General features: G+C 39.2%; 2 protein-coding genes across 2 annotated transcripts; one reads left to right on the top strand and one right to left on the bottom strand.

Annotated features, from left to right (window-relative positions):
- The first annotated feature begins 1,153 nt into the window (after window positions 1-1,153).
- Window positions 1,154-14,422, top strand: Prosbeta5 (Proteasome beta5 subunit). The gene is made up of 6 exons (XM_071673937.1): window positions 1,154-1,403; window positions 5,414-5,564; window positions 9,433-9,559; window positions 12,358-12,472; window positions 12,601-12,805; window positions 13,987-14,422. The coding sequence occupies exons 1-6, from the start codon at window positions 1,272-1,274 to the stop codon at window positions 14,085-14,087; spliced, it is 831 nt and encodes a 276-aa protein (XP_071530038.1). The 5' UTR covers window positions 1,154-1,271; the 3' UTR covers window positions 14,088-14,422.
- Window positions 14,423-20,550: 6,128 nt separating this feature from the next.
- Window positions 20,551-21,852, bottom strand: LOC139755532 (uncharacterized). The gene is made up of 3 exons (XM_071673938.1): window positions 21,695-21,852; window positions 21,282-21,471; window positions 20,551-20,741 (listed from the first exon to the last, which is right to left on the bottom strand). The coding sequence occupies exons 2-3, from the start codon at window positions 21,463-21,465 to the stop codon at window positions 20,566-20,568; spliced, it is 360 nt and encodes a 119-aa protein (XP_071530039.1). The 5' UTR covers window positions 21,466-21,471; window positions 21,695-21,852; the 3' UTR covers window positions 20,551-20,565.
- Window positions 21,853-24,786: the final 2,934 nt, after the last annotated feature.

Consider the following 24,786-nt stretch of genomic DNA (forward strand, 5'->3'; position numbering starts at 1 on the left):
ACAGCTAAGTTAACCCTCCCACCATCCTGTACAATGTGGTCAACCCTCCCACCATCCTCTGCAACATAAGTCAACCCTCTCGCCATCCTAGACAACATAGTTAACCCTCCCACCATCCTCTGCAATATAGTCAAACCTTCCATCATCCTGGACAACGTAGTCAATCCATCCACCATCCTGGACAACATAGTCAACCCTCCCACCTTCCTGTGCAATATAGTCAACCCTTCCACCATCCTGGATAATACAATCAAGTCTCACACCATCCAGTACAACATAGTCAACCCTCCCACCATCCTGTACAACATAGTCAACCCTCCCACCAACATATTCAACATAGCTAACCCTTTCACCATCCTATACAACATAGTTAACTCTCCCACCATCCACCACAACATACTTGACCCTTTCACTATTCCGTACGAGATGGCTAACCCTCCCACCGTCGTGTACAACTCAGGAGTGACCTAAGTGTAATCCCCCCCCATGCAATTCATGTAATTTAGAAAAAAAAAATATCACAGGATATTGATGGCAGCTGTGTTCTTCTTGCACTTTTCTTCTTCATCTGCAACTCCCCCTTCCTCCTCTTCTCTTTCAGTGTAGCCACCAAATGGGAAGACAGATTTCCTGTATGAGTACATTAGTGATAAGCTTACAGATAAAATGCATATACATTCATACTTAATTTCCTAAGAAAATATATTTGATATACATTATAAACTTTAGAAAATGCTGCTCTAAAATTAGTGAAATGAACAGTTATGCACATATACCGTTGCAAAAATATTTAATTATTCCTTTGGCGTTTAAGAATTGAATGCAATAAATATCAAAGTGCCAATGCCTTCTGCTATCTTCGAAGGCACATTTATCTCCCACTATCCTCCAGAAGATAAATAATCCTCCTACCATCCTCTTCAACATAGTTACCTCCTACCATCCTCTCCAACATAGTTACCTCCTACCGTTCTTTATGACATAGTTACCTTTGCCCAACATAGATACCTCTCCCACCATCATCTCCAACATAGTTACCCCTCATACCATCCTCTCCAACATAGTTACCTTTCCCAACACCAGATGTCGTTACCACCGGCGACATCTGGCACTGACGGCATTCACGTTGTGGCACACCCGGTCCCGCCATAGTCCAGTCTTACTATCAGTCGGACCTGGAGAGTTGTCGACCAGCTAAAATAAACAGTCATTCCATCCATTGGTCAGACTAGTGTCGGTGAAGGTGATATCTCTACATTTTATTGATAATAATGGCGCTTGAGGCATTGCACGGGGTGAGCCGGTACCACAGCAGGAGGGAGGCGCTGGAGGAGGAGGCTGAAATCCCTAATATTGGGAATTTAACAAATCAGTATCAGCTGTGCATGCCACCCTTCCCAAAGGTTGGTGTTTCATTAAGTACTGTTGCACTTAAGGGTTAATGGCTTTGTATAGTAGGGCCAGCCTGATCTATATCCTTTTCTAGCATATGCGTAATGAGTTTGTCTAGATTTAGTATTTTTTTTCAGTTATAAATGGGATGAAAATCAAGTTTAGCTCCGCATTGTTATCTGCCTTTTGATGTTAGATAATTTGATCTCATATGCAAATGTAGCATTTGAAGACTGTTGTAATGCTTGTGGAGCACGAATGTAAGTATATATTACTGAACGACATTAAGTAAGGTGGTTTGTAATGAGGTTTACGAATATCATGGAAGATGTAGAGTTATTGGGTTGTAGGTGTTGGGAAAAACGCTTGTCATGATTAGAAAAACTAATGGAGTCTTCACCTAACTCACCTCAGGAATAGAAATGGGGAGAGAAAGGTGTAGATTCCAGTTCACTACATAATTAAAATATGGATTTTGATAAACACATATAAGTGGAGTCCTTAGAATTAGGGAGCTGATGTATTTCTAGTCTGGATTTAGCAAGGTTAAGAGCTCAGAAAATGGGTAGGACTTTTATGAGGTAAAATCAAGTAAAATACATGTAATTGATGTAGTCAAACCAAACTTGATTTATGGTAACTTAGCTGAGGAAACTAAAGGAGTCCTTCCGAATTTGTAGAATATCATATTTTTAGAACAAGAAACGATAAGTTGAGAACTTTTCATTGCTTAGATGAGATTTTTTGAGAAAAGAGCATTCGAACATCTGTTTTTACAGCACAACGTGATGTATCAATAGTGCATGTGCCTCTCAGCTCAGTCGCTCTTTTGTTCCTGCAAAATTACACTGAGATATACTAAGTAAAGGAGTCAAAAAATGACATTAGGCATGAGTGGATGTTGGAACAGTAAAGTTCAACAACAAGAAATCCAGCCATTTTATCTTAGTTTTGCTATAAAATTTCTAACTTTTCTGGTCACACCTGTAATACACTTGCTCCATGGTTAGAGATGCATATAATTGCACCAAAGAAATGTTTTAAAACTGTATTGCATGACTTTCTCAGGACAGTGTGTTTAATCAGTCATATGAATAATATGTTTTTGACACCATTATAAAAAGGCTTTGATAAATCCCATTTGATACTAATGAAATCCATTCATCATTATATCAAATACATATAAACGTTTTGGTAAATGAGAAGATTGTACATCTAGGGAGAACGTTGAAATACACCAAGTTCACAAAGCAGGAATCTTACATTGTCGTACAGCACTGTATTGCCTGAGTTAATAAATCTGTATATGGTTTGAAGCCATCCAGTGGACATCAACATCCTGTGGACAGTGTATACAAATGACGAGATGGTATAAAGTTGGAAATTTATTGTCTTATTTTATAACTTACAAATATGAGACTTATTTGTTACGCTTCGATAATTCTTACATAGACAATAAGAAATGTTATTTCTTTATCCACGGAATTTCTCTGAAAATCATAGTCTTTTCCTCATAGGATGGAACTTAATTTTACAAATCAATCTTATCCCTTCTAAATCATGTACACTAATTAGCTTCCTTAAAATGAGCCCATTCATATGTGTTTTATCAAAATCAGGAAGTTGTATTTGTGGTGTCCCTAAACTGGAACTTTACCAGTAGAGATATACAATACCAGTATTGAATTTAATTGTTGCTGGAGAGGCATATCTGCTTGCCAATACATCTGTTAGTTGTCATCTGTTACCATTTATATGTACTTAGTCATAGGCATGACAAGAATATTAAACATATATATTATTCCCCAATCTGACGCTCTGTACATGCTTTCACCCTCTCAATCAATACCCTCCCATATAGTTTCCCAGGAATACTCAACAAGCTTATACCTCTGTAATTTGAGCACTCACCTTTATCCCATTTGCCTTTGTACAATGGCACTATGCATGCATTCTGCCAGTCCTCAGGCACCTCACCATTAGTCTTACATACATTAAATATCCTTACCAACCAATCAACAACACAGTCACCCCCTTTTTTGATAAATTCCACTGCAATACCATCCAAACCAGCTGCCTTGCCAGCTTTCATCTTCTGCAAAGCTTTTACTACCTCTTCTGTGTTTACCAAATCATTCTCCCTAACCCTCTCACTTCGCACACCACCTCGACCAAAACACCCTATATCTGCCACTCTGTCATCTAACACATTCAAGAAACCTTCAAGATACTCACTCCATCTCCTTCTGACATCACCACTACTTATTACCTCCCCATTAACCCCCTTCACTGATGTTCCCATTTGTTCTCATGTGTTCAGTAATATATTTACTATCCATAGGCAGTGGGGAGAAAGAATGTTGCCCTGGTATTCCTTGCATGTTGTAGGTGTCCAAGAGAGGTGGGAGCTCAGTGGCTGTAAATCCTCCCTTCCTGTATTTCTTTCCTAAAGAAGGAACAGAGCAAGGAGTTAAGTGAGGAATTTTCTCTTTAATGTTCAGTCATTTGTTTTTTTCACTCCCTTGCTTACATAAGAAATGGTGAGCATGTGTGAAAAAATGTATGAATATAAATAATTTTCCCATGAAGTCTCTCCAGAGGCAACTGCAGCCCAGGTAGTGCTACTACCAGTAGCAGGGAAAAGTAAACTCCTTTGAAGTGAGAAGTTCTTCGACGAAATTGTGATCTCTGTGGTACAGCCTTGCCAAAAATTACTTTTTACTTGTGATGTAACCTTATTCCTAAAATGTAGGCCCTCAAAGTCAATCACTCTTTGCTTTTGCTGTCCATATGTGTGAACAGTTGCATTGCATTTTGGTCTTTTCCCTCATTTAGACTGCTTACCTCTGCACCTTTCTCTTACATCATCTTTGTTTGTGAGATCTCCCCTTACTCTACATGTTGCCCTCTGGTTTTTCATTTCCAATATGTCCTCCTTCTTGGCCCAGGACGCACATTCATATTCTACTTTCACACATTCCTCAGTGCACCCATGACCTTAGCCTCCCTCCCACCCTTTGACTCCCTTAAGCTATCATGGTTCTGTCTGCTGCCGTGTCAACTCCTAGATGCCTAAATCACTTGACTACATTCAGGTTTCCCCCAGTTAAATGTACATTGAACCTTTCTCCTCTCTCACACTCTTCCAAACTCTCAACGTCTGGAGTTTCTCTCTGTTGTTGGCCGCTAGATTCATGTTTTTTTTGTAAACAGCAGCTGATTTACGTCCCATACTCCTCAACCTTAGATATAGTGTAAAACTGCCTCTTGCTGGAAGACCCCTTGCATTCATCTTTTTTACCACACTATCCATAAACAGATTGAATAACCATGGTGACACCACACATCCATCACATGTCCACACACACCTTTACCAAGAAGCATTCACCCCCGTCCCTTCCAGCTTGTACACATGCTCTAATGTCTTAGTAAAAACCCTTCACCCTGTATAGCAATTATGTCACCCCATAAATTTGTAATACTTTCTCCTGATCCACAATTTCCACTTGTGATTCAGTCTCTTCCTCTAGGTATTTTGGCTCAAAGTTTTCAAAGAAAACATCTCGTCTATACATCCAGTACTTATTCTGAAACATAGTGCTTCTGCTCAGTCTGGTGTTTTGTAAATACCACAACCCTCTCATTCATTACTCTCACCTTTCCAGGTATACCCAGCAGACTTATTTCTCTATAATTTAAACATTTACCATTGTTCCCTTTGCCTCTTTGTAAGAGCACTGTGATGGATTTTGCCAGAGCAGTGATATATGATGGAAAGGAAATGAAAGCTAAGTTTAATTTTTGTTTCATTTATAAAAAATTTACATTGGGACGTTCTTGATTTGAAATACTGTCAGTGTGTTGAAAGCCATTTGATCTTACACCGAGAGATTAGATATGAGGAGTATAATGATAGTGAACTCTGAATGCTAGCAGATGTAGCATAGAAAGATGAATATCCTTGCATTTCACAGATTTTCTAGTTCTTCACATACAATGAATGTATGAATTCATTTTACAGGATCAGTGCCAGATTGGAGAGTTTTTGATTGATGAAACTGGTCGCAAGATCAAGCTTAACTATGCTCATGGTACTACGACTCTTGGTTTTAAATTCAATGGTGGAGTTGTCATGGCTGTTGACTCGAGAGCAACATCTGGACAGTATATTGGTAAGTTAATCCCAAATTCAAAATTTATGTTAAATGAAACTCTGTTCCTTAACCTGCCAATACTTCTTTTTTGTTTTACTTATTGTCCATATTTTGATAATATCACAGCAAGATACCACTCAGTTTGTATTTCGGAGCTGAGAAAATATGTTTGTTTGTGTTCATTGCAACCCATTTTTTTTTTTATAGCATCTACAGTAAGTGTAGGCATTTCGGTATGTCTGGAAGGAATGTGAAAGATATTCATAGGAGTACACAACATAGGGCTATCAGTCATGGGGTTAAATTAGAGATGCTTAAGAGGTTTGATAATGGTCAGAAACTTTTGTTGATTTACAGGGTGTTGTAGTTGAATATGACAAACTCATGTTCTCTTTCCCAGTAGCTCTCATATTACCCCTCATATTATCTGCTTAAGCATCACTTGAAGCTCTCATCACAGTATGTTTCAGTAAGTCTATAAAATATCATTTGCATTGCCTGTGATAGACCATCATGGGGTGATGTAGATAACCTTAGAAACATTGATGATGCAGATAACCCTAATGCTTCTCCCCTTCCCCCCAGTAACTTTCATTCCATCCTTTCTCACTCCAGCTGCATGTAAAGTCCTCATTACCATGTTTAAGTACAATACATTTTTTTGGTGAGTTTTAATTTGGTATATTCTGACATATAATGACAAAGTGTGGTACTGTACATGGGTAGTAAAGCGAGTTTCAGATACATTGTAATCACTGGTGAGGAATGTATCCACTTCTTTTAACATGAATATCAATGATTTAACTAATGATGGTTTCAGGGTGTCCAGGAACTTAAATTTCTCTAACATACCTTGGGGCCTCAACGTACAACAGTGTTAGATCAATCACATAATTTCAGTATATAGTTCATAGCTTTGTATCCAGTAGAAGCTTGCAAGCACAGTTGCCTACATTCACTGTAACCATGGTAAAGAGGGTTATAAGAATGAATTAACAGAGCACCGTATATAGTATTTCATATTTATAGTTCTCATTAATAACAAAGGCTGGAAGAATGAATTAGTGACATTATAGCTTTATGACAATGTGCTTCTACTGTGTTGTTTTAGGTGACTTTTTTTTCCAGATCGTATTTGTTTACACTAACTGTGTCAGGAAAATTACCATAGCTTATTTCTCTTACCCCACATCCTCAAACTGCACAGTGGAGTCCCCTAGTTAGTAATACTTTCTCCAACTTTCTTCAGTCACTTCTTGTATGACCTTCCAGTATCCCCTACAAACCACAATGGAAAAGTATTCTCTTGTGCAGGAGACCTTATGTTCCCATCCTAGCATGTCTGGTAATACAGGCTACAAAAGACATGTAGCACTGCATCACAGAATAGTGTAATGCTGAAAACAGTGTTTGAATCCCCACAAAAATCCACCGTTAGCCACCTAGCTCATGACAGATATGAATCAAACTTCTCGCCTCATATAACCCTAATGACCAACTGCTTTCACTGCACAAAACTTCGCCCATACTAAATATTATGTATTATACACATGACAGTCACTCCCCACACCACTAACATTGTCAGTCATTAGTGTTGTCTATGCATAAAATGACGCTGGAGAATTGGCTGTCTTCTTATCATACCGTAATTATACTTGAAAGGACAGATAGATCTGTTAATAAGTTTCATGGTTTACTCTGACATAAGAGTCTAGTGCATAAGACAATATTTGAAGGATTTTTTTATTTATCTGCTTACAGTGCTCAAACAAGTACAGCTGCTATCAAAGATGTCTATACTCCAGATAAACTGAATATGGGAAAATTGTGATGTTCAATTCAGACAATGCTTCTTTCATGCTATGAAAAACAGAGATGAAAAACAAAGAAAAACAAAGAATGTTTGGGAATAGTCGATGCGTGGAAAGAAGTATTAGTGATGAAGGAAATAAAGACACTTATGGAGAGCATTTATAGGCCTCTGCAGATTTTCAGTCTGCATAGGACAATTTGAGGAAATAGCAAATGACTTGGCTGTATAAACTTTTTCATGTAAGTACTTAGGTTTACAGTATTGAGACCCTTCTTAAATACTTCGAACATGATACCTCAGAAAATAATGACCTGATAGCAAATTACTGCTTGAAGAAGTCCTCTGATGCTGACTACTGTGTCATCGATATTTTGTGTGAATTAACTGCACTAATGAAACAATTTTAGAAGAGTTGTTTAACAACAGTTTAAGTTGTACACTTAGCAAGGGTCAAGATCCACAAAATGAAAAGTTAGTATTTTGAGAAATTAAAGGAAAATTCAGTTCCATCATGTGCAAAATATAGGTATTTGCCAGTGAAACCATTCTAAGTTTCATATCTTTTCTGTCCTTATCTGAATGAAATGTTTCCCATAAATGAATGGACAGCTTATTACCCTAGCTCTCTTTCATCACGGCAAGTCAGCATTGAAAACATCAGCAGGCTTGTTCAGAAAAAGAAAAAAATTTGGACCTTATTCGACTGAAGTCATCTGCCCAAAACACCTTGGAGAAGGATATTAATTGTGAGCTAGTACAGTGATTATAGATGCATAATTTCAGAAAGTATGAATCACAGTTCATACAAAAATTGCAGGAAATAGTAACTTTCAGTCTACAAAATGCAGAAAATACTGATGTATATGTGTGCAACCTTTCAAGCATCCAGTGATGATTTTGAAGATGGTTTTAGCCATATGAATATCAAAACAATCACAAAACATTCAAAGAAGTCTTTTTGATATGCTGTTGAGAATTAGATTTCACATCTCAAGTGGTGAAGTAAACTTAGACAGTATATAAACACTGGAAGAGTGGAAAAGTTGGAAGAGGAAAAGCTCTTGACCAGGGAAACACATCTATGCCATCAAGATGGCCACCTACTTGCTTTGGCTTCCTTTCTAGTGAGAATGATTACTGGTCTTCTAAATACAGAAAATTGTGTATTTTATATTTTAAAACAAAAGACATAATGTTAACATTATGCTCCAGAAGAGAGGATATATATTTTTTTCCCTGGCAGACATAAAGACAGTCGATAAATAGTGTTTTATAAGTCAAGTCAAGAGGTATCATCCTTTAATTCATGCATAAAGTGCAAAAAGTATATTAAAGGTATTTCATGGAACGGTATCAAGAAAGTATGTTGTTAATATCAAGAAAATGGATAGTTCTTATACCTCAAGGGAGTAGATTCTTGTGAGATTCGTAAAGGCCACTGAAAGTTTTGCATGTTGCTTTTTTTTTGCTTATTTCACGTAAAACAAGCAGTGCACATTGTTGATTATCCTTTTTATATATTCTTCTTACTTCTTGCATACTTATTTTTAAAAAGATATATATTGCTTTTATTTCTACTGATGACACACATCCTCACTGCTTTAATGTTGGTGCACGTAACAAAATTCACTCAGCACAAGGTTAGAAAAAAGAAGGGGGAACATTCCCCCCCCCCCCCCCTCTCTCTCTCTCTCTCTCTCTCTCTCTCTCTCTCTCTCTCTCTCTCTCTCTCTCTCTCTCTCTCCAAAAGTGATGGAACTTGTTCACACTGTAATGATGTAGTAATCACTAAACATCCCCCACCCATCCACACCAACCCAAACATAAACACTCAGCTAGACACATTGCTCCCCCTTCTAAGATTACACTCCTAGGCATGTATGAGTTACACCTTCCTGTTTGTATTATCCACCACTCTTCTTCAGTTTGATGTGTATCCCTATACACATGAAGTCTTTTATGATTGCATGAAGCATTATTTCTCTGATGAAATGCATCTACTGCATTGGATGGTTAATTTTCTAGATAGTAGGATGATCTAAGTTTAATGCATTGAATTTTTTGCTTCCCCAGGATCTGGTAATGTGAAGAAAATTATTGAGATCAATCCGTACCTTCTGGGAACAATGGCAGGTGGTGCTGCTGACTGTACATACTGGGAGCGTGTCCTTGCCAAGCAGTGCCGCATATATGAACTCAGGTAGGACCTCAAACTGACGTAGTTTAAGGTTTTTATTTTATATTGTAAATTACAAAGCCTGAAAATACTGAATTGTTGGTAAGGTAAGTGCTTTAATGTAAAGGAATTATTCTGTCTCATTTATGAGGGTGGCCAACTCAAAATCTACATTTTTTCCTCTGCCTGGTGACAGTGTTCCATTAACATTTGGCCTCTTGTACTATTAACACCTTCATGAACTGACTTGTGAATAACATTGTCCCCTTCCAGGCATGGAGTTAGTTGTGACCTGGCACAGGAGATTTGTGCAGTACTTTTTTCTTTGGTTAGAGCAACTGATCCATTTATTTCATATGAAAGCAACTACATTCTTTGTACACTTGGTTGATATTTCACATAAGGCCAGAAAAAACAAAAAAGAAAAGAAATATTTTTGGCTGTGTGAAGTCATGCATTTTAGTTTTCAATAGTCAACTCAAGTTTTTGCCAACAAAAAACAAATAAGCAAAGTAAGTGTTATATAGCAAAAAATATGTCATTTATAAGCTTTACATTGGTGAAATCATAAATTTGATATGAGTAATACTAAGGCTGATGAACTGAAAAAACAGAATATCAAGAAAGTGTTTCAAATTTTATCCTTTTCTTTTTAGTTTGTGGCATTACTTTTTCCATTAGTTTCCAATTCCATTGGTTAGTATAAGTTTATAGTTATGGTATGAGGGACTAAAAGTAAGAGAGAAACCAGCTGATATTGTTGGAGTTATGGAAACAAAGCTTACTAAATAGATAAAACTCACCTTTTCTGTTCAGAGGGGTACTTGGTACGAAGGAAAGAAAGGAAGACAAAGGAGGAGGAGGTATAGCCCTCCTGATAAGAGATAACCCTGAAGTATCAGGAAACAGTAGTAAATGGCCCATTCAGACAGTACATAATGAGAAGGGTAAATATATGAAGAAAGTGCATAGTGGTGTTGATGATATGTAATCCTCCAAATTATTTTAATACTCCACAACAAATAGACAATGACAACAGTGAAGCAACAATCAGCATGGTACATGAAGCAGTAAAACATGCACTTCTCAAAGAAGGTAGGGTACTGATGTTGGGGAATTTCAGTTATAAGGAGTTGGATTCTCATGGTGTGAGGGAATCTTGTAGACAAGTCTGTAGGGGTGTGTACAGGAAAATTTCCTGTACCAGCTTGTTAGTGGATGCATTAGGATGTTATGGACTCTCACCCTTATTTGTAAATCCTATCTTCTCACAGACTAGCATGGATGTTGAAAGTATCATACATGATATGCCACTTGGAAAAAGTGATCATGTAATGCTTAAATTTGATTATTTGGTAAACGAGGAAGCTAAAGGATCAGAGATGAGTCAGGGCTTGAGTAAGAGATGTGATCATGGAAACTGTACAGAACTTGACTATTTCTGTGGTACCTTAGATATAGTTTGATAGCCAGGAGCTAGGGTATTCTGGCACATAGTTCTGTGAAATTTGCAATGACAGCTTTGGGAAATGTGTACTGTTAGCCTGAACTACAGAGGGAAGGTTAAGAAAAGGGGAAAAATGGTTTAATCAGAGCTATCAAAAAAACAAGAGTTTTGAGATGCGCACACTTCAGCCAGACAGCTTATGCTAGGTAGAAAAGAGCAAGGAATGGGTATTGCAGAATAAGAAAAGAGGAACAGAGAAATTTTGAAAAGAATATTGTGGATAAGGCTGGTGAAAACCCAAAACTTTTATATAAAGTCATCTGAAGCAGATTTTCAGCTAAGCAGATTAAGGGATTCGGAGGAAAAAATAGCTGAGGATGTTTTAAGGATATATATGGAATTGAATAACAAGTTCGAAAATGATTTCACGGTGGAAGACACTTTAAACCCATTACTAGTGAGATAGAATGAGGAGGAGGCTTTTGAAAATATAGAGATATCTAGAAAAGCTGTTAACTGAATACTGAAAGGTCTTGTCTCATACAAAGTGCATGATCCAGATGAAATTTCATGTGTCCTGAAGATGTGTGCTGGTGCACTAGACAGACCTCATCATAATCTCCCCTATTATCCTGACCTGGAGTACTGTAATGTAACATGTTATCTCTCATGCAAAAGTTCATGTAGAGAAGTATCTCCAGTTCTGATGTAAACCACAGTTTATATATCTTCAAGGTGGGTTTCGGTAAATTTTACTTGTTTAAAATACATGTAATATTTGGTTTGATATATCACCAGTTATCCCTGGGGATAGGGGAGAAAGAATACTTCCCACGTATTCCTACGTGTTGTAGAAGGTGACTAAAAGGGGAGGGAGCAGGAGTTGGAAATCCTCCCCTCCCATTTTTTATCTTCCAAAAGAAGGAACAGAGAAGGGGGCCAAGTGAGGCTATTCCCTCTAAGGCTCAGTCCTCTGTTCTTAATGCTACCTCGCTAATGTGGGAAATGGCGAATATGTATGAAAAAAGATATCACCTGTATCACAGCTTTAGTCCATATCAATCTCTTGTAATGATTTGTTAGTTCTGATTAGTGTGTATTTTTCATAATGCATAATATGGTTTAGGTGGTCTTAATGACTGTTGCAGCATAGTGTTAGGATTGGTTATAATTTTGTCATGGAAATTAGGAAGGATATTAGGGATATGAAATGATATATCAAGAGTGGTGGATTCTATAGTCTGAATATGGCTTCACTGCTAGCAAAGCAGTGAACAAGTTGTAGTTGATGTACCATTCCACTGCAGGAAATATTTTTCCATCTATCATCATATCTTTATCATTATTAAAGGGTCATTGCTTTTGTGTATTCTAGGAACCGTGAGCGCATCTCTGTTGCAGCTGCATCAAAGCTGCTAGCCAATATGGTGTATCAGTACAAGGGGTATGGGCTTTCTATGGGTGTCATGATTGCTGGTTGGGACAAAAAGGTGAGTTTCCTACTTATCAAATATCTTGTGCCATGTAGATATCCTAATTTATTTGATGTACCTGAATGAAAAGAATAAGTTGCCTCAGTGTAAGTATACTGAAAAATTCTGTATTGAAACTTCTGCAGGGTCCAGGATTGTATTATGTTGATAATGATGGAAACCGGATGCCAGGGAATGTCTTCAGTGTTGGCTCTGGGTCTATTTATGCTTATGGTGTATTAGACTCTGGGTATCGCTGGGATTTGACTGATGCAGAAGCACAGGAATTAGGTCGCCGGGCCATTTACCATGCTACACATCGTGATGCTTACTCTGGTGGTGTTGTTCGGGGTAAGTGGAATACCGGTCTAAAATGAAAGAATGGAATACCTAGAGTTATTAACATTGCAGAGTTTTGTGCTACTTTAACATTCCAGTACCCTTAATACATCTCTTACTGTGTACCTGTTGCCATTGATGTAGTTTATATATTTAGGATATCAGTCATTCCTATGCCTCTTTCTGTAATCTCTTTTCATGTGGTCCAAAAAGTGATGTTCTTTATGGACGTTAACAAGGCATGAGGACCAGTTGGCATTCGTCATCAATTTGCTTTTGAACTTATGCCCATGCTTACTGTTTAGTTTCTGTTTGAAAAACAAAATTTTTTCTTCCTGAAAACATGCATTGGGCATTGGTTCAAACAGTTGCATACAAAATGCCTCCAATAAACCCTTTGCTTTCAGCTGTATCACCCTACCTCATGCAACAATTCATTCACTGTCTTTCTCCATCTTTTTCAGTCTTCCTCTTCTCCATGTACTTAGTGCCTTCATTAGTCATTCTCTTTTATGATCCTTTATCTCCAGTCTCTCCATCTCTCGTCAGTTCTCATTTCTTTAGCTTCTTGAATCTCATGGTCATCTCATCTTCTCTCTGATTATGATTATCAGTATAGTGTGGCTTTCAGAGTAGGAAATCAACCTATGATATCCTTATTTCATCAAAAGTTCTGGGAGCAATGAAGAATGTTTGGAGGGAGCTAATGAGTTTAACTTATGCAGAAAGTCCTCGGTGGGTAGATTATTAGGCTGAAAGCAAAGTACGTCATCTACATATTGGAGCCAAACTATGTAGACAACTGTACCTCCTCCTATCTTTCAGTTATTGGAATGTATTTAAGTTGGTCATCATTGAATACAGAAAATCAGTTTTTCACAAGAGACTTTCGTAATATGAACTGTATACAATCTGTAGTCATATATTTGCTAAACCAACCATGTTTGTTTTCTTCTCTTTAATGGTAGGGTTAAATCAATAACGAGAATTATCTGGCTAGTTAACATCAAGTTGTGATCAAGTGCCTGTTATTCAAGGCTGTTACTGTGTTGTGTTTATAATCAGTGTTGTATAGTTTTTATTGTGTTGGATAACATCTATGATGCTTCTCTTTGATATTTGATAAGTTTGTCAATTGTTTCCTGAAGCACCAAAAAGCATTTTTTTTAACATCTTTTTATGTATATTTCCAGTTTACCACATCAAGGAGGATGGCTGGACTAAGATCACAGAACAGGACAGTAAGGACCTTCATTACAAATATGCTGAGGAGAAAACAAGGAAGCCACATTAATTGATTTTCCTTTGATTAGAGAAAGTGAGAATAATGACCATTACAAATATGCTGAAGAGAAAGTAAGAAGGTTTCTGTAAAGAAATTTTGGGCCCTATTAAAAGAAATTTTACGTGAACACAGATTAACACTCCACACTAATCTTCTCTTTTTGATAAAATTCATGTGATTTAAGACAAGTTCAGTGTATGATGGTACTACTTGAGAACTTATACTTTATAGTTCTTCATTTTGTTGGGTTGGATATATATTTATCAAGTGTAACCTGTGTTATATACACTTTTATGAAGAAATCTTTTTGCTAGTTTTTTGCTAATAAAGTTGAATCTTCATAATCTTGTTTTTATTAAGTGTAGTAGAGTTATGCATTGTAAGTTATGTCTTTTGATGATATGTTTGCAAGTACCTTGCAGCAACAGTCGCAACTTATTTCCCTGCTTTAAGCCCCTCCCCCTTTTTTTCAAGCAGTAATATTACTTGGTATGTAGCACCAGCTGTCTAGGTTTGATAACTTGATGTCTGAAATGAAGTTTAAGTGAATCATGTCATTTTTTTTATGGTGAAGGCTCCAGTAATGGACAAAAGTCCACATCAAGGCCAAGGCCGTAATTGAAATACAGAGAGAATTATGAAACAGAAAAAGAAAAGACAAGGGAAAGTATTTATGAATTTGTGAGAAAGTGAAAAACTTAGTCTTGAAATGTGTTAGGTCACAATTACTGGAAAGACATGAGATGGTAGAGAGTTCCAGAGCTTCGACCTGCAAGAAAAGAAGCAGGTATCAAAACGGCCTACCCCTGAGTTGCTGATGGCCAGTTCTCGGGAGCACAAACCAAAGTAATTACTTTAGAAGAGAGAAAGTGAACTAACATTGCGGTACATGGTAAGGAGGTCAAGTTTGGAAGTTAGCCTGGAAAAGTTTATAAGGCTGATTGCTTTTGACTCAACTCGTCAAGTAAAGATGCAGATCTAGAACCACCCCAAATGTAAGAGCAATACTCCAAACAAATCAATCTCTGTATAAGCAGAAGAGAAGAGAAGTTTCTACATCTAAACAGGACTACCAGTTTCTTAGATTGTGAGATGTACAAGGGGAAGTGGCAGGAGGTCAAGAGGAAGGTGCACAGGCTGAAAAAGGGGTCAGATGAGAATTGGGATGAGTATCTGTAAAATATCAGGGAGAATAAGAGTTTTAGAAGGTAAATAAGATGAAAAAATAGAACAAATGGGACAATCGGTGAAGGGGCAAACGAAGAAACAGTAACATAGTGATGAGGTGAAAAGATGTAGTATTTTGAAGGACTATTGAATGTGTTTGATGATAGGATGGTAAATATAGGGTGAGCAAGTCATGGGAAGTGGTTTGTAGAGGTGAGAAGAGGTGGTGAAAGCCTTGCGTACTGCAGTTGAATTTCTTATGAATGGCAGTGAATGTGTTGTTGATTGGTTAGTTAGGTATTTCAACATATGCATGAATCATGATGAGGTGCCTGAGGATTGCGTGTATAGTGCCATTTTATATAGGCAAGAACAAAGGTGAGTGTTCAAACTACAGAATAAACGTATAAGTTTTTTGAATGTACCTGATAAGTTGTATAGGAGAGTGGTGATTGAAAGGATGAAGGCATGAACAGAGCATCAGACTGGGGAGTAACAGTGTTGATTCATGAGTGGTTGAGAATGTGTGGATCTGGTGTTTGCTTTAAAGAATGTGTGTGAGGAGCAAAGAGACCGAATGATTTATAGGATTTATATGTGGCTTTTATGGATTAGGTGAAAGCATGTGATAGTGTTGATAGCAATGCCTTGAGGGAGGTCTTATGAATATATGACGTTGGGGGAAAGCTACAAGAAACAATGAGAAGTTAAGTTTTTATCGAGTTTACAGCGTGTGTGAAAAGGTAGAGGAGAGAGAGTTTCCAGGTTTGTGGCAGGGGTATGTAATGTCACCGTAAGTTTATGGTCGGAGTGTTGTAAATAAAAGCAAGGATCTGGGAGATAGAGGGGAGCGTGCAATCTGTTTGGGGTGAGGGGGTGCCTGGGAAGTGACTCAGATGTTTACTGATGAGACAGCAGTGGTGGCAGATGTAAGTGAGAAACCGCAGCTGGTGTCTGAATTTGGGAGAGTATTTGAAGGGTGGAAATGAAGAAAAGCAAGGTTATCGGATTTGATACAGCAGAGGAACAAATCAGTTGAGGTGTTTTTCTGAATGGAGAATATTTGGAGAAGTAAAGTGTTTTAGATACCCGGGAATGGACATGGCAGTGAATGGAATCATGGAGGGAGAAGTTAATCATAGGGTAAGAGGGCAAAGGTTTTTAGATCATTGAGGGATGTGTGGAAAGAGGTCTTAATGGGGAAGGGGGACAGGTATGGATGTGTTTGAAGGTATAATAGTCCCAATAATGTATGGATGTAAGACATGGGCTATAGATGTGGATGTGCAGATATTAAGAGTTTGAGGACCGTATGTGGTGTGAGGTGGTTTGACTTAAGTAATAAAAGTATAAGAGGTGTGTGGTAATAAGATGAATGTCATTGAGATAGCTGAAGGGGATGTGCTGAAATGGTTTGGATATATAAAGAGAATGAATAAGGAAAGGTTGACAAAAAGGACATATGTATCAGAAGTGAAGGGGACAAGGAGAAGAGGGACACCAAACTGGAAATAGAAGGATGGCGTGAAAACTATTTTGAGTGATCAAGGTCTGAACATGCGAGAGGGTTAAAGGCATGGATGGAATGAGAGTGAATTGAAATGATGTGGCATACAGAGAATGATGTTCAGTCAATGAACTGAACCAGGGCATGTGATGTGGCCAGAGAATATTATGGCTTAGGATGGTCTGTGGGGCCAGGTTGTGGATAGGGTGCTATGGTTTCAGTGCATTGCACATGACAACTAGAGAATGGATGTAAGTGAATGTGGGCTTTCTTTCTCAATTCTTGGCACTACTTCTGATGTGGTAAATGGCAGACAAGTATATATAAATAATTTTTTCATACTTAATCACTTTCCCCACATCAGCGAGGTAGCATCAGGAACAGAAGAAAAAAGGCCACACCTGCTTACGTACATTCTCTATCCACAACCAGACCAAATAGAACTTTTCATGGTTATCCCAGATGCCTCAGCTGCTCTGGTTCAGTCCATTGACAGCATGTTGACTCCAGTATAACACATCTTTCAAATTTACTCTTTCCCGTGCAAAAAGTGAAAAAGATTTTGAGTGATTGGGGCCTGAACATACAGGAGGGTGAGAGGTGTGCAAGGAATAGAGTGCATTGGAACGGTGCGGTATACTGGGATCGACCTACTGTCAATAGACTGAACCAGGGCATGTGAAATGTCTGGGGTAAACCTTGGAAAGGTCTGTGGGGCTTGGATGTGGATAGGGAGCTGTGGTTTCGGTGCATTACACATGACAACTAGAGACTTTCCAAGGTCTTTGGGGCTTGGATGTGGATAGAGAGCTGTGGTTTCGATGCATTTCACATGATAGCTAGAGACTGAGTGTGAACGAATAAGGCCTTTTTTGTCTGTTTTCCTGGCACTACCTCGCTGAAGCAGGGGGTAGCAATGCTGTTTCTTGTGGAGCGGGGCAGCACCAGGAATGGATGAAGGCAAGTATGAATATGTACATGTGTATATATGTCTGTGCATGTGTATGGACATTTATGTATATGTGTATGTGTGGATATGTACATGTATGGAAATGTGCATGTATGTATACATATGTGTATGAGTGGATGGGCCATTCTTTGTCTGTTTCCTGGCACTACCTCGCTGATAAGGGAAACGGCGATTAAGTATAATAAATGAATAAGTAATATATTTATTTTTTATATTATACTTATTTGCCATCTGCATCAGTAAGGTAGTGCAAGGAAACACATGAAAGAATGGCCCAACCCATCCTCATACACACGTACTTACATAAACGCCCACACATGCACATATACATACCTATACATTTCAACATATACATACACAGATATATGCATATATACACATGTACATATTCATACTTGCTGCCTTCATCCATTCCTGTCGCCACTCCACTTCTGACACACATATATCCTCTTTGTCAGTCTTTCCTCACTCATTCTTTCCATATGACCAAACCATTTCAACACACCCTCTTTTGCTCTCTCTTAACCACACTCTTTTTATTACCACACACCTCTCTCAACCTTTCATTACTTACTCGATCAAACCACCTCGCACCACATATTGTCCTCAAACATTTCATTTCCAACACATCCACCCTCCTCCGCACAACTCTAAAGCCCATGTCTCGCAACCATATAACATTGTTGGAACCACTATTCCTTCAAACATACCCATTTTTGCTCCGAGATAACATTCTCACCTTCCACACATCCTTCAACACTCCCAGCACCTTTATCCCCTCCCCCACCCTTTGACTCACTTCCGCTTCCATGGTTCCATCCGCTGCTAAGTCCATTCCCAGATATCTAAAACACTTCACTTCCTCCAATTTTTCTCCATTCAAACTTATATCCCAATAACTTTTCCTTTAACCCTACTGAACCTAATAACCTTGCTTTTATTCACATTCACTCTCAACTTTCTCTTGTCTCACACTCTTCCAAACTCAGCCACCAACCTCTGCAGTTTCTCACCCAAATCAGCCACCAGAATTGTATCATCGGTGAACAACTACTGACTCACTTCCCAGTCCCTTTCATCCACAAGAGACTGCATACTCACCCCTCTCTCCATGACTCATGCATTTACCTCCCTAACCACTCCATCCATAAACAAGTTAAACCATGGGGACATCACACACCCCTGCTGTAAACCAACATTCACTTGGAACCAATCACTCTCCTCTCTCTTCCTACTCGTACACATGCCTTACATCTTTGGTAAAAACTTTTCACTGCTTCTAGCAACTTATTTCCCACACCATATACTCTCAAAACCTTCCACAAAGCATCTCTATCAGTCCTATCATATGACCTCTCCAGATCCATAAATGCTACATACAAATCCATCTGTTTTTCCAAGTGTTTCTCATACATTCTTCAAAGCAAACACCTGATCCACACATCCTCTTCCACTTTTGAAACCACACTGCTCTTCCCCAAGTAGAATTTGTTTATTTGTGATTACATCCATAGAATCAGATAATGGTGAAACAAGCATAGAAAGTTGGTACATTGATGCGATGTTCATTTCCTCAGACGTTTCAAAGACTTCTTGCGGTGAGCTGCCCTAGGACAATCGCGTTGAATGGTCCAGCAGTAATCCGCCATTATATGGGTATCCCAGTGTCCCAGGCATATTTCTTCTATGGTTCTTAAATCTTGGTAGAATCGTTCACCCTGTTCCTCACTTAGGTCACCAAGGTTGTCTAGGAAACGACCCAAGTGGTTGTAGAGGTAATGCACTTTGATGTTCATTTTACAGCCTAGTTGACGAAAGAAGAGAGCATGTTCTCCGTTAGTTCAGAGTAGTTATCTGCTGTATGGTTCCCAAGAAAGTACCTTTCAACCAGAGTGAACATAGACCATGCATCTACCTAAGCACTGTTCACTGAATCTTGGAAAAATGGGTCTTTCATGAGTTTCCTGCTTTGCGGCCTGTTGAAAATACCTGCCTTCAGCTTCTCCATGCTCAGTGCTGGAAATTTTCGGTATATGTAGTCAAAGCAATTTCCTTCTTTGTTCAAAACCTTTACAAACTTTTATTAAACCTAGTTTGATGTGCAGTGGTAGTAAAATGACCTTATCTCTGTCAACCAAGGGTTCTGTAATTACATTCTTTTCTCCAACCACCATGTTTTCTCTCAGAGGCCATTGTTTTCTCACCCAATGCTCATCCTCAGCTCCACTGTCCCAAAGACAGATAAAGCTGGGTTACTTGACATACCCACTGCTGACCCAGGAGAAAAGTCACCATCTTAAGATCCAGACAGATTAGCCATTTGTGATCGTGGTATGATACCATCTTAAAGACCAGGGCGATTGTTTCATGCTCTTCAGTCATCTTAGTTGAGTGACCAATTGGGATTGATCCATACTTGTTCCCATTGTGTAGAAACACATTTTAAGCTCCGCTTAGAACTATCTATGCTCATGAGAGATATATTTATTGATAAGGGCATTATCTCAAAAACTATAGCTGCTAGAATGAAATGAAGGTCATGTTCTTATTCAGTGGCGTGAATATACCTAGAATCATGTCTAAAATATGAGGCATCATTTTTTTTTTTAATATGTTCCTGTGTAATGATTCAGTGTATAATCTCGGTTACAGTATCACAACCCAACTCAACATGTATATAGATTATGTAAATGTAAGAAAGTGTTAAATCTCAACTTTAAAGGAAATCAAAAACTTTTTTAACAGAAGACACATTTTAATGTTATTCCTAATGGTACAGGATAAGACTATTTCAGGTCTTTATGAATTCTTGTGATCTCTGACCGGCGGCCATGTCGCCAGGCTCAAACTGACGCACGACATATTCGACGATTGTACTGGTGGTAGCAACATTTCTCCTCCAGGAGACAGTCGTCGTCAGTTACACAAGAGATGTTCCTGTCCGACACCGGTGCCTCGCATAGCTTGTATATTTCGTCCGGCCGTAGAGAGTATGCTGGACAGGAGCCTGGATGGTTACCTGCAACAGTTTAGAGGTAAGATATATTACTATATACAGTACAGGGTCAAGCCAGGACCTTACGTACCCTGAAGTAAACCTTGTATTGAGCCGAGTCAATTTTGTGAATGAATAATGAACATTGGGAATGTCGTGAGTGTTATTACAGGTGAAGGAAGGCAAGGGGAACTGTGGTAACTAACAGAGGTACTGTTATGGGCGACTGGACAGATACATGGGATGAGTACACCCATGTACATGGAAGAAATGCACCCAGGTACATGGGAGGGGTACATCTAAGCACATGAGAAAGGGCCACCCAGGTATACATTAGGTGATGACACGTACATGGAAAGGGATCAAACCACCCAGGTGCATGGAAGAAGACTGTCCATGTACATGGGAGAGGACCTCCCGGGTACGTGGAGGGGGATCATCCAGACACATACATGGGTTGTGAAGATACCAGTACAATGTCTCTTTATTACAGTTTAGGAGAAATGTGACGTGACTGTACGGTAGGAATGAGGAAACCTGTCCAAACCACGACTATGATATTACCCTTAGAGTCGCAGCAGTAGTACTGTCCAGGCAGGTCCTGCAGATTACACCACTTCCTGCAGGGGATGCCCTCCAGGTATGGCAGAGGGCAAGGTGGGCCTGGTGGCCCGGCCCCTCGTCTCCCGGCCGCCACCCGTGCCACACACACCACCATCATGAGACACACCACGCGCCACATCGTCATCTTGCACTACATCATAGAGAATGAATATAGGGTTGGATCTCCGAGAGACAAACATATATGAGATATTGTACAGTTACTGATGTTTGATATAAGCACACTATGTTCTACGACTGTCTGCCTAAGATTCTAACATTACATAAAAACATGGAATCCTCAATTATACTAAGCAGAGGATATATTTAGCAAGGTTATATTTACGTCGAAGCTACATAGGCAAAGATGTATTCACCTGGGAGTGGAGAGTGTGTTGAATCACGACGCACTCAGGAGGGAATGTACAAGGTGAGGAGGTGCGTTTCTTATATACCCCAGTGTGAGGCAAGTCCTGACGCTGCACCTCCCTCCCGCTGACACATCATTACCTGGAACACCTGCAAGGGGTGGGAGGAACCCACAGTTTGGACCCACACCCAGAGTGCTGGACCAGATCCACAATCCTAACCCACTTACACAATTCTGGCCTATACCCACAGTCCTAACACACCCACAGTCCTAGCATCCACACACAGACCAAGCGTCCACACAGAGTCTTACCCACATTTCTAACTCAAACACAATTAACCCACCCCTATAGTACCGAGCAACACCCACAATACTGGCCCATACCCACACATTGGAGCCTAGACCCACAACAACGCGAGCCCACTTACTCTGGACCATGCCAGCACCCACACCAATAGTACAAGCCCACACCCACACCCACAGTGCTGATCATATAGGGGATAGGGGAGAAAGAATACTTCCCACGTATTCCCTGCGTGTCGTAGAAGGCGACTAAAAGGGGAGGGAGCGGGGGCTGGAAATCCTCCCCTCTCGTTTTTTTTTGATTTTCCAAAAGAAGGAACAGAGAACGAGGCCAGGTGAGGACATTCCCTCAGAGGCCCAGTCCTCTGTTCTTAACGCTACCTTGCTAACGCGGGAAATGGCGAATAGTATGAAAGAAAGAAAGAAAGAATATATATATATATATATATATATATATATATATATATATATATATATATATATATATATATATATATATTCCTATGAGTCCACGGGGAAAATGAAAAACGATAAGTTCCCAAGTGCACTTTCATGTAATAATCACATCAGGAGAGACACAAGAGAGAAATAACAGTCAGTTGATATACAACGAAGAGACGTAACTAGGACGCCATTTGGTATATATATATATATATATATATATATATATATATATATATATATATATATATATATATATATATATATATATGGACTGAACCAAGGCATGTGAAACGTCCAGAGTAAACCATGGAGAGGTCTGCGGGGCCTGAATGTGGATAGCGAGCTGTGATTTTGGTGCATCACACATGACAGCTCGTGTATGGATGTAAAGGAATATGGCTTTTTTTTCTTTTTTTTGTCTGTTTCCTGGCACTACTTCGCTGACGCAGGAGGTGGCGATACTTTTTCGTGTGGGGCGGGACACCGTGGGAATGGATGAAGGCGAGTAAAGTATTATTTACATATGTATATATGTATATGTATGTTGTGTATATATGTATATGTATGTTTTTTTTCTCTATGTTGAAGGCTTCAGTCACGGACAAAGGCCCACATCAAGGCTGGGCCTTGGTTGAAATATAGAGAATTATGAGACGGAAAAAGAAAAGACAAGGGAAAGTATTTCCGATTTTTATGAGAAAGTGAAAAACCTGCCTTTTGAGCTGTGCCTGGTCATAGTCATTGGGAAGACATGAGAGGGTAGAGAGTTCCAAAGCTTCGACGTGTAGGGAAAGAAGCAGGTATCAAAACGACCCACCTTTGAGTTGCTGATGGCCACACAATAATCACGTGACGCAGCAGCTTGCCGAGTATTCCGTGGTCTAGCTCGTGATGGGGGCACAGGCAGCCAGCTCTCGGGAGCAAAAACGAAAGTAAAACCTATAGAACAGGGAAGGTAAACCAACATTGCAGCATAGGGCAAGGGGGTCAAATTGGGAAGTTAGTCAGGGACAGTTTATAAGGCGGACTGCTTTCGACCCACTCTGTAAAGTAAGGATGCAGATTTAAAAACACTCCAAATGTGAGAAGCAGTACTACATACAAAGACGAATCAATCCCTTGTATAAAGTTGAGCAACTGTTCAGAAGTAGTTTCGACATCCAAACAGGACACCCAGTTTCGTAGAGGCAGACTCAGCTATTCCTGTAACGTGAGGTTTCCAAGTGTGGATGATACATTAATACTAAGTATATTCACTGAGTCAAAAGGTGGAATTTACAATACTGTCAAGGTGAGACGAGAGTTGTGAGGAGTTTTCGACAGAGATGGGTAGGTACTAGGTCTTGGAGGCATTAAACTTCAAAAAAAATGTATACCCCACTGAGATATCATGTCCAAGATCGAGTGAGAGAAGAGGGAGCAGAAGTGAAGGATGTGGATGAATGCAGTGTTGAGTCGTTAGCGTATGAGTGCACTGGATTATTTGTGGAGGAGAGGAAGATAGTCGAAAAAAAAAAGTAGGCGCCAGGACAGAACCTTGAAGGGCACAGCTGTTGATGGAGATAAAGGGGAAGGCTTTATGTATGTATATATATATATATATATATATATATATATATATATATATATATATATATATATGTGTGTGTGTGTGTGTGTGTGTGTGTGTGTGTGTGTGTACACGCTGGCCTAAGAGACGGTATTTTTGTGGTGGTTTTGGAATTAAAGAAAAAAAAGATGGCACCTGATGAGGTGGATTGTCTGTGTGGAACATGTACCGCCACATGTATAGAAAAATTACATGTTGAATAAAATTATCTGAAATACTGAACTATGATTCGTATGATCAACATATGTTATATTTCTGTTATACAAATCTCCAACAACCAAGATCGAACTCGGAACCCCCGCGTGGTAGGCGAGAATATTACCTTAATGATATGATCACCCTTAATGATAAGACTATTCGAATATTATGGAATCGAATATCCTTCGTCTCACGTTGGGGTGAGCAACGAAGCCTAGTATTCGAATATTATGCAATCGAATATCGTTCGTCACACTGTTGACCAACGGAGCGTAGTATTCGAATATTTTTTTTTTTTTTTTTTTTTATACTTTGTCGCTGTCTCCCGCGTTTGCGAGGTAGCGCAAGGAAACAGACGAAAGAAATGGCCCAACCCCCCCCATACACATGTACATACACACGTCCACACACACAAATATACATACCTACACAGCTTTCCATGGTTTACCCCGGACGCTTCACATGCCTTGATTCAATCCACTGACAGCACGTCAACCCCTGTATACCACATCGCTCCAATTCACTCTATTCCTTGCCCTCCTTTC

This window comes from Panulirus ornatus, chromosome 19 (genome assembly GCF_036320965.1).
Source record: "Panulirus ornatus isolate Po-2019 chromosome 19, ASM3632096v1, whole genome shotgun sequence".
NCBI lineage: Eukaryota > Metazoa > Arthropoda > Malacostraca > Decapoda > Palinuridae > Panulirus > Panulirus ornatus.